Genomic DNA, 14,432 nt, shown 5'->3' with positions numbered 1-14,432 from the left:
CAAGCAGTATTCAGACTGTATAGTGCTTGGTGAGTTCACATGTTGAGTGTTGTGGTGTCAAACTCTTGAGAGGAGGTAGACTCAAAATACTATGAGGCTAATTGCTGGAGTCAAAGAACTGGAAAAGGGCATCTAAGAGCTGGTTTGGGAGGTTGGCAAGACTGGAAGTAGTATGGTAATGGCAAGTTTTGAAAATTACTTTGAATTGTGAGAGTAGGTTAAATGAGCATGTGTTCAAATTAATGTGGCAATTTTAGTACAGATATCAGAAAGTGTGGAATAACTTGGGGGGGTGGGGGGATCCTTGATGTTTTAAGAAACAATGTCGCAATAGGAACCTTGGGAATCTTTTTGGATGGATGAACAAAAGTGGACTAAATTACATTCATGTCTTGTGATTTTACAGCCATGTTTAAAGGCTTAGAATACAAATGTTTTTGTTCTTGCAGAACAATTTATGGGGCGTTCTATATCGTATCAAGAATTTGCAGAGAATCCGGGAATCATTGATGATCCCAATCTGGTGGTGAAGATTGGAAGCAAGTAAGTGGAACAGAAAGAAACAAAGTAAAGAATTTGTACCAACAGATTGCTCAGAATGCATTATAATTTGAAAGTAGAATCTGTACTAGCTTGGAGATCTATGATGAATTAGAACCAGCTTTCCATGATTTAATATTTGCTCTGACCCTCTACTGCATCTTGCTCAAATATTTCACCCAAAACAAAGGGCCACCAAGAATATTACAGGAATTATTTGATATGTTTGTGCCCAATAGGCAGCTTATTTAAACAGTGTTTGTTCTATTTTAACTATATTCTTGTTGTCTTGTAGTTTGTAAAATTGCTGGTGGTAAGCGAGACAAGTTAACTTTATACCACTGCATCTCACTAATTTATCACTGCTACATAATTAATTAGAAGAATTGTTAAGATAAACCACAATCATTTTTATAGTGCCTTTCATTTATGAAGTGCTGTTCATTTGTATAGTGCCTACATTGCAGTAAAATTAGCCTTGTATGTCACAGTTAAAATGATACAAGATTAATTAATCTTTTATACTTTGAGTGATATTAATGCTGTCTTCATTTGCTGACAAAAACTAGGTATTATAACTGGTCAACAGCTGCTCCTGTGCTTCTAGCTATGCAGACGTTCCAGAAACCATTGCCAAAGGTGAGTTAACACTTAAATGCTAACTCTTGCAAAGGGGACCAGAAAATTGAGAGCTGGTGGATTAAATTGTTTATTAACTATTTACAATTATATTACAGTTTTAGGGCTGGTTATGTTCAAGGAATAATGAGATTATGTAGAATACATTTTTTATGTCCTAATTTCGTAACGGAGGAATTGTTGTATAAATACTATGTATCTTTTTTAATGACCACCGAGGAGATAAATGGAAGACCATTTTGTGGGCATTTCAAAGCTTAACTAGTGCTCAAATTCTAGCGTATTTTATCAGAACTTTGTAGGTCTGTGCAATTTATTGTTCCTACACTCCCCCCACCTCCCCCCCCCCCCCCACCCCCGGTTCTTTCTGTGTTGCTGGTAGGAAGCAAGTGGAACATCAATTTCTTCCACCAGTGGAAATCTGGGCAGTGTGATGGTGGATGGAGATTAATCTGGCCAACTGTGTGGTGATGCATTTTGAGAGGTGAAATACAAGAAGAAAGCATACAGTAAACAGCAGGACTCTTGGGGGCATTGATGTACAGTGGGATTTTGGGGTGCAAGTCCATAGCTCTCTGAAAGTGGCAACACGAGTGGAGAGGATTGTAAAGAAAGCATATAGCACACTTGTCAGTCAGGGTATCAGTCCAGATGAAGTGTCTTGACCTGAAACATAGACTGTCCATTTCCCTCCATAGGTGCTGCCTGACCCATTGAGTTCCTCCAATGTCTTGTGTGTTGCTCCAGATTCCAGCATCTGCAGTCTCATAGGTCTTCATCGAGTATAAAAGTTGGCAACTTGTGTTGCAGCTGTATAAAACCTTGATTCGGCTGCATTTGGAATGTTATATGCAGTTCTGGTTGCCACGCTATAAGAAGGACTTGAAGGTTTTGGAGACGGTGCAGAAGAGGCTCACCAGGACGTTGCCCAGATTAGAGAGTATTAGCTCTAAGGAGAGGTTGAACATACTTGGATTCCTTTCTCTGGAGTGTCAGAGGCTGAGGGGCAACCTGACAGAAGTTTATAAAATCATGAGAGAGACAGGGTAGATAGTCAGTCTTTTTCACACTCTAGAAATGTCAAATACAAGAGGGCATAGGCTTAAGGTGAGAGGCAGAAAGTCTAAAGCAGATGTGAGAGTCAAGTTCTCTTTACAAAGGGTGGTAGGTGACTGGAACATGTTGCCACAGGAGGTGGTAGAAGCAAATGTAACAACAATGTTTGAGGCATTTAGGCAGACATGTGAACAGGCAGGAATATGGGCCATCTGCAGGCAGTTAGATCGACACTGTCAGTGCAAACATGGTGGGCCAAAGGGCATGTTCCTCTGCTGTATTGTTCTTCGTTCAGTGGATGCCCCATTTCCATGAAGTGTGGTAACTCGGCCAACATTAGATAACGTTCAGGTTGTAGTGACTGCCTGTCCAATGATTTATTCCTTTCTCTGGAGGGTTCAGTTATGTAAAAATGCTATGTGAGCTCTGCTGGATTTTCTGGGGAGGGTGGTGGATTGGGGAAGAAAACAGGAGAAACTAAAGTATAAGCCAGCCTTGCAGAGGGCTCTGTTGTACTCCAGCATTAGTTTGCTGAAGATATTTTAAGTTAGCAGAAGCCTCGTGGTCCAGCCCAGATCACAGGCCTGGACTCTCCATTGAACTTAAGTTCTACAGTTCAGGAAGTCTTATACCAACATGGCATGCCAGGAGCTAGTTTACAGTTAGGCTACAAATTCTCTTCCTAGCCCACTGCTCTCCTTAATAGGTGATTCCTCAATAAACCCAGCAAAATGGCCACATGGTGAACCAAAATAATTCCACATACGTTTAAAGTTATGTAAAAAAACAAAATGAATTCAGCTATCATCTGTATCAACAACAATTGTTCTGATGTGCCATCTGTACTGGTGACATGAATATGTTGCATGTTGATTTATTTTCTTTTCACTGCATACCAATTTAGCGCTAATACAAGTGGCAGCCCCACTCATTTTCTTTGCCAGCCCCATGCGCTTTCAGAAGTGTAGTGCATAGCTTGTTTGTGTGGAAAACAGACAATGTCCTCTGTTTTATTCTTGGGAATGTTATTGCATGTTGCAGACAAACTATTTATTGTTTTGTGCAGTTGATGCCTGAATGCAAAGTACTGATTTGGTTACTTAATCCAAAATAACTTCTAACACCTGCCTTGACAACTTTGAGGTAATAACTTTAGCCCGCCAGTCATAAATTTAATCCGGGTTAAAAATAAGCATGGATTAAATGTTCACCTGTTTCCTACTGACTTTTCATTGGACAAGGAATTTGATATCTGGATTTACAAGGCCCTTGCCTCTATTGTGAATTCCCGCTGTGTCAGTGATGGACATGCAGCACCAATGGCTGCACTGGAGCTCTGCTGCAGCCAGAAACCTGCGTAAAGTTAATTTTTCAGATAGTACTTTCAAGTCCCACTTACTTTAACTGAGATGTGATAAGTTTAATATCCAGTCCAAGCAGAGCTCCTTAACAGTCCAGGTATAGGAAGCCTGTTGTCTGCTTTTGTCATCTGAGGGGTCTTGACAGGGTGGATATGGAGAAGGTTTCCTCACTGGAGAATCTAGAACTAGGACTCAGCTTTTTTTTTAAAAAAAAGGCAGCTATAAGACACCAATTCTTTCTCTGAGGATTTTGGGTCTTTAAATGTTTTCAAGGCAGATGTTGATGAGCCAGAGTATGCAAGGTTTCTTGGTAGGCTGGAATGTGGATGTGAGTTTATAATTGCATCAGCCATGATCTTAGTGAATGACTGAGCTGGCTTGCGTGACCTACTATTCCTAATTTGTTTGTTCTCTTAGCCCTAATGATAACTGCTTCATGTCATTGAAGTGAAGTTCCCAGCTTGTCCAAAATTTCGATGTAGCTACTTGTATACTTGTCCAAGTGGGGAAGAGCTACTATCATGGACTTCCAGTGGGACAATTTAGATCATGTCATTAACCCATTACTTAAATCTAGAACACAATAAGTGTGTGTGTATATACAAGAAGTATACTGGTGAATTTGTAAGCAGAACAAGTTCAACATAGACCTTGCATCACAGTGAGAAACGGGGTGGTTTATTCATGTACCAAGATCTCCTGCTCTCCACATTTGTTTTTGGAGGAGATTCTTGAGGTAAATTCACTTAATATTACCTTGCATGAGACAATAGTTGAGCTCTAGTAGGTTCTGTAATTAGAGCTTTCCGTGGTCAAGTAAAGCTATAATTTTAAATATCTTATATGCATACTAACATTTCTACTTTTCATTAGACACCAGATTTTAATCTTCATACTGCTGTGTTTATACCCCTCAAAGCTAATCTTTTCTCTTTCCCTCTTTTTTTTCCCTTTGGTCATGATTTTTGAATTTGTTTTAAAAATCATTCAAGCACTCATGCCTCAGTTACCTTCGTTCATTACTCAAATTTGCAGTATTTTGTGTTGCAGAGATTGGTTTTGTGGCCACAGTATGTTTATTATTATTTTGTTCACTTGGGGAGAGCAGCATTTTGTTGTTTTGTTTGATATTTATGTTAAACTTTTTATTCCATTAGTTACTTTTGTACACTTAAAACAGGCAACAATGGAAAAACTAATTAAAGAAAAAATGCCCAAGAAAGGTAGCAGATGGTGGTTTTCATGGCGTGGAAGAAAAACCAGTGTAAAAGTGGTATGTTCCTCTGTGCTATTCCCAAGTCTAAATGTGCTGTGTAAATAACTTAGAATTTGAGTAATGTTATCAGACGTAAAGTCAGAGGTCTGCTGAATAAGTGTCTTTCCTCATCTAAAGTGTCAGTGCAGTGACTAAAAACTTTGCAGTGTGCTTTCAACACTTCATCGGAGTCCTTTCAAAGTATTCCCGTCCCCTGTTGTGTGCCTAATGCTCCAGCCCTTTTAAGAGATGCAGGCAACCTTAAAGAAACACTAGCCACTTGTTGATATCAGGCCCTTTCAGATCTGTACTAAAGTGAATGGTGCGGCAAGCCCTGGCTACTCTCACTACAAAACAGGAGGCAGCGTAAATTTAACAGGCTTCCTGCATTGTAGTGGGGAGTCATGTGAGTGAATTATCAACCTCCAAGAAGTATGTGGCATTAAATAGGACTGAATCTTGATTTCAAAATCTGGGTCTCTCAGTTCTAAGTGGTAACAATGCACAGTCCTTTGCACGACTCGCTTCCTCTGTCATCTCTTGTGCCTGCAATAGCTGGAGGTCATGAAGGGTTGGACTATTCTACCATACTGGATTGGACCACTTGCCCAGTAGAATATTGGAGCCTTCCCTGCAGGAGAGTCTGGCTTTAGGAAGCCAAACCAAGGAATTCTCATGGGATTTATGTTCAGATGATTCCCATGTATAATGTTCAATTTACCCTTGTCTGCTCCAGTTCTCTGCATAATCTGCTGGATTCCAGCAGCTGCAGCATATTCCAGCAATACAAGTATGGAGGGATTCATTCTGAAGAAATATAATTCATATAATAAATTTTAATTAATGTAAGGTACATACACATTTAGGAGCTGAGAATTGGGTTGACATTATCTGTGTGAATTACACATTGGTTTAAATTAAGATGTATTGAAATTTAAAATTTGATACTCAACTTGGTATTAGTAAAGGAAAATTAGTGTTTTGTGACCTCTGACCACCAGATGGGGCAAGAGAGCTGCTTTTTTAAAGCTATTGTTTAAAGAATAGAAAAAGGCTTGTTTTTATGGAGCACCTTTTACCACCCCAGGATGTTGCAAAGCGTATTTCAGCCAAGAAATACTTTTCAAAGTGAGTCACTGATGTGATGTTAAAAATGCAGCACCCAATTTCTTCAGAATAATCTCTCCCAAATGACACTGACATCAACGAGATAAAATGGAGATTCTATATTTTGAGTTTTCACTTGTATTTTAATAATAGAAATACTGACAAGACGGTGATCACAAAAATACCAAGCTGGATATCAAGCATAAATTATAACACTTAATTAGTTCCTAATCTCACTTGTTAATTCACTCTTGTATATTGCTGTGAAATTGAACTATGCTTCAGTATAAATACTAATTATTGATCTATTAAGAAGCTTCAGTGGTGGTTTAGTTTGGGACAATGAGAGGTGCAACTACTTTTTTTAAACATTAATCCTATTTTGAAATTCTGTCACAGATCACATTGAAATAGGTTAGGAAATGGTGCCATGAGCAAATGATAGATATTGCTGGAAGCAAACTACAGCTGGGTATTTGCTAGCAAAATGATTTAATGTAGAGTGTGCACAAACAAAAGCATTACATGACTATAATTTGCACAAGTTTACAGCCTTTGTGGCATTAAGCACACAGCTGCAAAATCTTGCAATAAACATCTGTTGTAAGCTCCTGTGAGATTGTGTTGACCGTAAAACTACAGGAGGCTACTTCTTGATATGTGTTATAACTCATAATAAAATCATTTTCTTTTATTTTCTGACTTCAGCACATGCAAAACAGGGCAATATTAGAGTGTAATGGATAAGTGAGCATATTAGTAACTTTTGTATGGAATATCTTTCTAATGCCTTTTCAAGTGATTTATTTGTGTTTAGCACAAACCCATAAATCCATCTTAATATTCATAGATTTCAGCTAAGTATTCCCTGTTTTCAGTTGCACCTAACTCTGTGCTAGCTATGAATGCCAGCAGTTTGAATGCAGAGCTAGTTGTGATTCCTTGCTTAGCTTAGTGATAGATGTAGATATTTCTTTTCACTGCATAGTATACAATTGGCATTGAACAGGACAATCTATCCACTAATATTAGGGAAAACCAGTTAAAATTATAAAATTAGTTATTCATTGTTTTAAGCTCATTTTAGCTGAGTTTTTCATTAGAATATCTTGGATTTTTTAAAATTAAATGACATTTTGGAAACGTGCAATAATACAGTAGTACAATACTTTTCATTAAACATTGTGGCATAATCTTGAGTTCAATGTTAAGCTGGAGATGTAATCTTTGCATGCAATTTTTTTTGAAAGAGGAAACATATGTCTAAGTTATTTGTTACAGGAACCAGAAATTGAAGAGATCCAAAGTGGGCAGGATGCAAGAGAGCAGTCTGCACTCCCTGGAAGCAGGTATTAAACTGCTGCAAATCTGATTGACTCTTGCTCTTAACAGCTTTCCTTAATTTTGTCCTATTGTCACTGTTGAAGGGCTGTCAATGTTGATAGCTTTAAGCAGATGTGAACAGACATATCAATGTCTTATTGAAACCTCTGGGACTAACTGTTCTTTCCAGCTTACAAATTATCCAAATACTACTAATAATGTAATATCTGAAGGACTTGATTTTATGTAAATTACTACTGTGAATCTTTTAAAATGCTGTGACGGAAATCTATTAAACATTCAAACACACCAATTTATAAAACTCAGCAAATTACATAGAAGATTAAATTGTCAGTTGTTTGAAATAGGAAATCTGCAGCTCTGGCATAGCAGATCTGTCAAATTCCATATTTTAATATTGCACCAATAATTATTGTCACATTTCCTGATTCTTGACCTTCTGTGCTAAATGCTAAAATTGGATGAGGAGAAAAGTGAGGAGTTTCAAGCCTCTGGTGGTCTCAATAATGCCCACCAGAAGCTGTGAGAGAACAGTCTAGATTCACTGGCTTCTCATTCCCCTCCATCACCCCTTTCCTCTGCTGTGAGGAAACATCTGGCCTCTGCCTTGTGCATCACTCCTGTGTCATGGCTGAGATTAGAAGTTTCCACACGGGAAACAGCAGGCTTAAATTCCTGTCCTACCATCCAAAACATAGTGTATGTATTGCACCACTGAGCTGCAACCAGAACTTAGAAAAAAGAAATCAGTTTGATGACACACATTTACCACACAACCAAGACCATTTATACAAAGGTGGAGTATGCATGCTTCATTGACATCGTTCCAGAGCAGAATGGTGCACTTTGTGTTTGTCCAACGGATATTTTTTAAAGCAGGGCAATTCCACTTTCTAGTGAAACAATGTCATCTCTGTGACATTTGGAACTCTGTCAGTTTTGTATTAAAGAAGCACCATTTTAAAAGTGGTAACCAGTAATGTTCAATACATTAAAAAGCATTTCAATATTAGATGTTGGTAACCGAGTTTTAAAGGGGGCTCTGCTGCCTTTGTTATTTCAGTGTGGTGATGTAGTAATTAGTTCTTTTGCTAATCGAATTGCTTTAGCTAGTCAGTACAGTTCTGTGCTTGAACTTCTGTTAGGTTAAAGGATGAATCATCATCAAGTGATGAAGATGTCAGGATGATCAACCAAAACAGTAGTGTGGGCCAGCAAGATCTTAACCTGCCATCTTTACCCTGTGTTTCATACATGAAGTCCCTTCGACTCACCTCTGACCAGCTTGTAAGTACAAAATACCTTATAGGATGATGTTGGGACATAACCTCGGTCTGTATAAAAATCATAAATCAAAAGGGTTGAGCTGCTATATGCTAATTTTCCTAGGAGTCCGATATCATATTTGTCTTTCAATAATACCTAGACCAGGATGCTCCAGCCAGCTCAGAACAATGCCCTGTCAACCCCCTTAGTATCTATAAACTTACCTCAAATTGCCTGTTGTGCTCTAAATTCCAGGAAAGGAACCCTAATTTATTCACTCTCTCCTCGTAATTTAATCCTTGAATCCCTGTATCAACCTGGGAAAACTGCAGCACTCCATTCAAGGCCAGGATGACCATTCCAAAGAATAGTGTCTGGAACTGGTCTCAGTATTTTGGTGTGGTCTATGTAATTGTCGCATAACTTTTAAGCCCTAGTGCTCTCAATCCTTCAGATATAAAAACCAGCATCCAATCAGCATTTTGGATTATTTTCTGTTCTTCTAAAAATGAGTTTCTATTTTTGGCACAGTGCACCTATGGCCTAATGGATTCAAACTGAACCGCTTGATCCTCTGGAGTTAAATATAATGAGATCAAATGAATCTAACTGTTTGACACAAACTGTATTTATGGATCTGTGTTTTATTTGAATTACAGAAAAGTCTCCAACTAAAGGATGGCCCAAATGATGTTGTGTTCAGTGTCACCACACAGTACCAGGGCACATGTCGTTGTGAAGGAACTATCTACCTCTGGAACTGGAATGACAAAATTGTTATTTCTGATATTGACGGAACAATCACAAGGTGCATTTTAATCAGATATGTCTTCATAGACCCATATTTGAAAGTATGGACTTCCTGTGAAATAGTGAACAAGTTGCATTTTGTATTTGTACAGATCTGATGCCTTGGGACATATCTTACCCACACTTGGTAAGGATTGGACGCATCATGGCATAGCAAAGCTTTACCACAAAGTTAGCCAGTAAGTTTTACAGCATTTTGTTATTTTTCTCTTGGATATTCCTGTCAAATTTTTATCTGTTCTGTAACTCTGTACAGGCCACAGCATGAAGTTCTGAAAGTAACTGAATTCCACACAGATAAATCAGAAACAAAATAGAAATAAAACCAGAATATGCTTGAAACATGCAGCATCAGGCAGCCAATGTAGAGAGAAAGTAAAGTTCGGTGACCTTTCATCAGAACTTAAATTAATAGCCCAGTTCCTTCCTCTTAACAATGCCTACAATTTTAGAGAAAGAAAGTTTCCCTTCACCTTTGCAAGGCTTCCTACCATGCAGGATAATAGTATTTTAAGGTGTAGTCACTGTTATGAAGACAAATGTAACAATCAGCTTGCACAGCAAGGACCCACAAAAGGCCAGATCAAGCACTTTATAGTGGGATTGGTTGAGGGGTAATTGTTGGTCATAGCATTAAGTATTCCCTACTATGTTACTTTGAAAGGACCTTGGGATATTTTACCTGCAAATGAACATGTAAATCAGTCTGATTGTGGTGCTCTGATTATGTGCATGGAGTGGGTCTCATACCAATGAGTTCCTAATGTGCAAGTGCAACCACTGCATGACTTTTATTCTTTAATTCAGTTCCTAATTTGTGAAAGTAGTTCATGAATTTAGAGATTTATTTTATTACCATTACTCAGTGTTGGAGGTGGGGTTTTTCCACTGTAAAGTGCACTTGTACTAAATTGATTCGTCTAACAAATTTAGAAGCTCGATGGAAAATCCACATTTGGCCCCGACGGCTGCTTAGGAACTGCTATGCCCAATGTTGTAATAAACTCCTATAGTTTATGAAGATACCCAATCACCATTGTCTGTGCTATCAGTGAATTGTCTCCATGCCATTCTGAAATTGAAAAATCTAATTGCAATTTCTGAGGAGAAAGAAATGCTCTGATCATATTGTGCAGCAAAATTATAAACCCAGACATGACCATTGCAGTTACTTTATATTCCTGCTCACTAAGGTCATTATTACTATCTCTATCATAAGAACATAGAAGCAGGAGTAGGCTATTCAGCTGATCTATTACCTGAGTATCAAATACTTGTACCAGCTTCACATCCCTTGGTTCCATTAATATCTAAACATCTATTGATCTGTTTTGAATACACCAACAGAGCATCTACAGACTCGTAGATAGAAAATTGCAAAAATTTACTGGCCCCTCCATGAAGAAATATCATTTCAACTCTTCCTGAATGGTCAATGTATTGAGTCTGTGGCCTCTGGTTCTGGACACCCCAGCTAGGGGAAACATCATCCCTGCATCTATCCCTTCATGCATATTAGGGATTTGTGAGTTTCAGTGCGACTACTCATCATTCTTCCAACCTTCAGACAACATTGGCTCAATTTGCTTAATCTGTCCTTGTACAATAAACCTGCTAGCCCAGGAATCAATGTGCTGAACTTTTGCTCTCACAGGGAGACCAGACTCCCAAGCACTTTTGCAGATGTGATCTTACCACAGCCCAATATATTTAGAGCAAGTGATCTCTACTTTGATACTCCAAATGCTGTGCAGATACGAATCAACTGGACTTAGTTTACTGAAGCATACAAGAGATGGGCCTTGCTTTCAACATCCAGAAGACAAGGACCTCTTCCAACATGCCCTTACTGCAAACTCTGCCCTCCAACAATGAAGGTTCAGGGCAAGTCCATGGAAAATGTCTACAAATGATAAACTTCACTTATCTCAGGAGCAATCTCTTGGCAAAGGCTGTTGAGTATGAAATTCACTATCACCTAAAATGCAACAGCACAGCCTTTGATTGAGGAAAAGTGAAAACCAAGATCTCTGATCTGGCATTAAACTTGTGGTCTACTGGATAGCAGCAACTCTGCCCTCCTATATGCTTCTGAGACCTGGACTGCCTACAGCAGGCTCAAGGCAGTGGAAAAGTACTACCAACGCTGCCTCCACAAAGTCTTCCAGATTCACTGGAAGGATGACACAAATGTGTCATTGTCCTCTCCAACGCCAATATCCCCAGCACTAGTTAAATTCAGTCGCTAAATTAGGCAAGCCATATTATCAACATGCCAAACACTAGACACCTGAAATAGCACCTTCCAAGTGCTCTCACACAAAGATGACCAAGTTGGGAAAAGATTCAAAGCCGCCTTGGAGAGGGAGGGAGGGGGGGAGATGCAGGTAGCCCACTGACTCTTAGGAATCCCTAGCCTATAACTCTTCATTTATGAAGAAGCATGTCTGAAGGTGTTGAGATCCCTGAGTCCATGTATAAGGAATATAAACAAATTCTGAGTGTATTGTGGAAGGAGTGCACCAAGCTATCTATCTGCCTGCCATTGGGCACCACCTGCCCCACCTGGGGATGTCTACAGTTCCCACATTGCCCTCATCAGTCATGTTAGAACCTATGGAAACAGGGTAGAAGCAAGTCACACTCTATTTCAAGGGACTCGCTAAGAGGCAGCTGGAATGTCATCCACAGTTGGATAACTTAGTGAAGTAGCTCTCTCCACCTCCCTATGCCAACCTTGTAATGTGAGCGAGATGCATGGAATCCAATGTCCATGAGACTGTATCCTGAATTGAGTGTAGAGGAAAAAAATAACATCTTTAATACTGCAGCTTTAATGCACAAAATTGTAAATGTCATTAAAGTAACTTAATCGTGTTTCCTGTTGAAATAATAATGTTTCTGTGTTTGAATTCCTCATGGTGAATGAGGGCAACAGTGGGAAATAAAACATTTAATGTAGTCACAGGACAAAATACAATTAAGTTCTCTCAAGGTAGGCATTCTCTAGTCAAAACATCAGAACAGGAAATTAGAATGTTTTGTGAAGGTCATCAGGGAAGAAATATTTGGAAGTCATGAATAATGAGTATTATTTAACTCTGTTTGTGGTGACCCTGGGCTTCAGATGTCATCCTATATCTGTCTTTTTGTCTTTATAAATGAACTGTTCAAGCAGATAAATCAAAATTTCCCTATCATAGGAATTATAGCCATGGAGGTTTAGTTAAAATAATGCAACTGGACATTAGAAAAATATTACACACTGACCTGGAAGTGTTCATTTATATGAGCATGTATCTCGGTAAAATTAATAAAGCCTTGCAATAGAGGGCTTTGAGAGAGAAAAATTGAGTTGGATTTTGCTTACCCAGCCCACTTTGTCATTTCCCACCCCCAACCCCTGTCCAGAGGCAGACAACCAACCTTGTACTCTTGGGTTGGTGACAAGGCCCTAGATTACATACTTCTGAGACTCCTGAGCTTGTGGTACTTAGAGAGAAACAGTGGGAGCTGTCAACTGCAAAATTAAAAATGAAAATTTATCATGTGCAGAAGGCCAGGATTGTCATTGTCTATTCAGTTGCAGGATGTTCAAAGCCTGGAAAATGAAGAAAATACAGTGGCTGAATATATTGCTTTGATTTCTCTGCAGAAATGGGTACAAGTTCCTGTATTGCTCAGCACGTGCTATTGGGATGGCTGATATGACTCGAGGATATTTACACTGGGTTAATGAGAAGGGAACTGTGTTGCCAAAAGGCCCTTTATTGCTATGTCCTAGTAGTGTGTTCTCAGCATTGCACAGGTAACCTAACTACTATTGCTTTTATTTTTGTTTTTTTTCCAATTTTATTTTTAATGAAAATAGATCTTGCTGGCATCCCCTGCAATTATGTAAAATTAAGCCCTTTTGTAACAACAATGTACAACTTCTTTCTCCATTGGGTTCAAAAGATAGCCACTGTATATTAATATCACTGTCATTGTGCTTAACATCTAAGAAATTCTTTCAGATTTGAGCATTGGAAGTCTAAGCCCTTTTGAACAGAATTGCAGTAATGAACTGAAAATGATACTTGCATTAATTACACCTAGTTTATAGAATCTAAATAGTAAAATAAAAGGTATGCATGTGGCATCTTGATAAAGATGAAGGGTCTTTCTATATAAAACCAACCTTCATCAGTCAAGATCTCTTCCTTTGCAAGTCATCTGGAGTTAGTAACAATATGTATTTGTTTTTTTTTTATTTTAGAGAAGTAATTGAAAAGAAGCCTGAAAAGTTCAAGATCCACTGCCTAACAGACATCAGAAATCTCTTTCATCCAAATAAAGAACCCTTCTATGCTGCTTTTGGAAACCGATCTAATGTAAGTCAAACTCTACCCACTGAGAACCATGACCATATGAAGCATGTCAGAGTGCAGAATTGTAATCAATCAGGACTGCCATGTACATTAAAGGTGCAGTGCTTTAAAAGCAAGCCTATTAATTTTAGTGAAAATGTCACATGGGGTGCTTTTTATGCAAGTTCGAGCACTCTTGCAGTGAATTTACCAGCTGTTCTACCTTCATGGCTGCTCCTTGGCCTCTACTTCAGGAGAATGATTTGTTAGGCACAAAGATTCTTAAAATAGCACAGATCTGAAGTCTACATATAAAATAAAATCTCCTGAAATGGGTTAGATTCTAAATGTGATTGATGAGTGAATGATTGTAATAACTTTTTTCTTCAAAATTCAGTGCAAGATTTTAGAATTATCTAAATGTGTTTTATACCATTCATGATGACCATTCCCCTCTGGAGACGTAAATGGGGGTTGGAGAAGATAAATTAAACAGAAAGGAAAGACTGGAAAGGAAATAGAAAATGAAGGGAGCACCCAGAAGATTGGCCAAAAGCTGTACAGAGGGAAACAATGCCTCGGGTCAATGCCCTTTCATCAGAAGTGAGAAAATCTTTTAAGCAAGTGTCAGATTGTGGGTTGGGATGGTCAAGGGGAAGGACAGGAAAAGGTCCTTCGTAGGCTGAAGGGCAGGTGTCATTAAAT

The 14,432-nt window shown here is 38.7% G+C and overlaps 1 protein-coding gene across 3 annotated transcripts in view; it reads left to right on the top strand.

Annotated features, from left to right (window-relative positions):
* The window catches only part of lpin1a (lipin 1a), a 65,601-nt gene that overhangs the window by 37,672 nt on the left and 13,497 nt on the right, over positions 1 to 14,432 (top strand). For all 3 annotated transcript variants that reach the window (XM_052024789.1, XM_052024790.1, XM_052024791.1), the window contains exons 10-18: positions 450 to 543; positions 1,110 to 1,179; positions 4,777 to 4,869; positions 7,240 to 7,307; positions 8,448 to 8,589; positions 9,228 to 9,376; positions 9,471 to 9,557; positions 13,034 to 13,186; positions 13,637 to 13,751. In XM_052024789.1, the coding sequence (XP_051880749.1) occupies positions 450 to 543; positions 1,110 to 1,179; positions 4,777 to 4,869; positions 7,240 to 7,307; positions 8,448 to 8,589; positions 9,228 to 9,376; positions 9,471 to 9,557; positions 13,034 to 13,186; positions 13,637 to 13,751 (971 nt within the window). The remainder of the gene's footprint in view (positions 1 to 449; positions 544 to 1,109; positions 1,180 to 4,776; positions 4,870 to 7,239; positions 7,308 to 8,447; positions 8,590 to 9,227; positions 9,377 to 9,470; positions 9,558 to 13,033; positions 13,187 to 13,636; positions 13,752 to 14,432) is intronic.

Source organism: Pristis pectinata, chromosome 10 (genome assembly GCF_009764475.1).
Source record: "Pristis pectinata isolate sPriPec2 chromosome 10, sPriPec2.1.pri, whole genome shotgun sequence".
In the NCBI taxonomy this organism is placed as follows: Eukaryota; Metazoa; Chordata; class Chondrichthyes; order Rhinopristiformes; family Pristidae; genus Pristis; species Pristis pectinata.
This window is presented reverse-complemented; position numbering and strand designations above follow the sequence as displayed.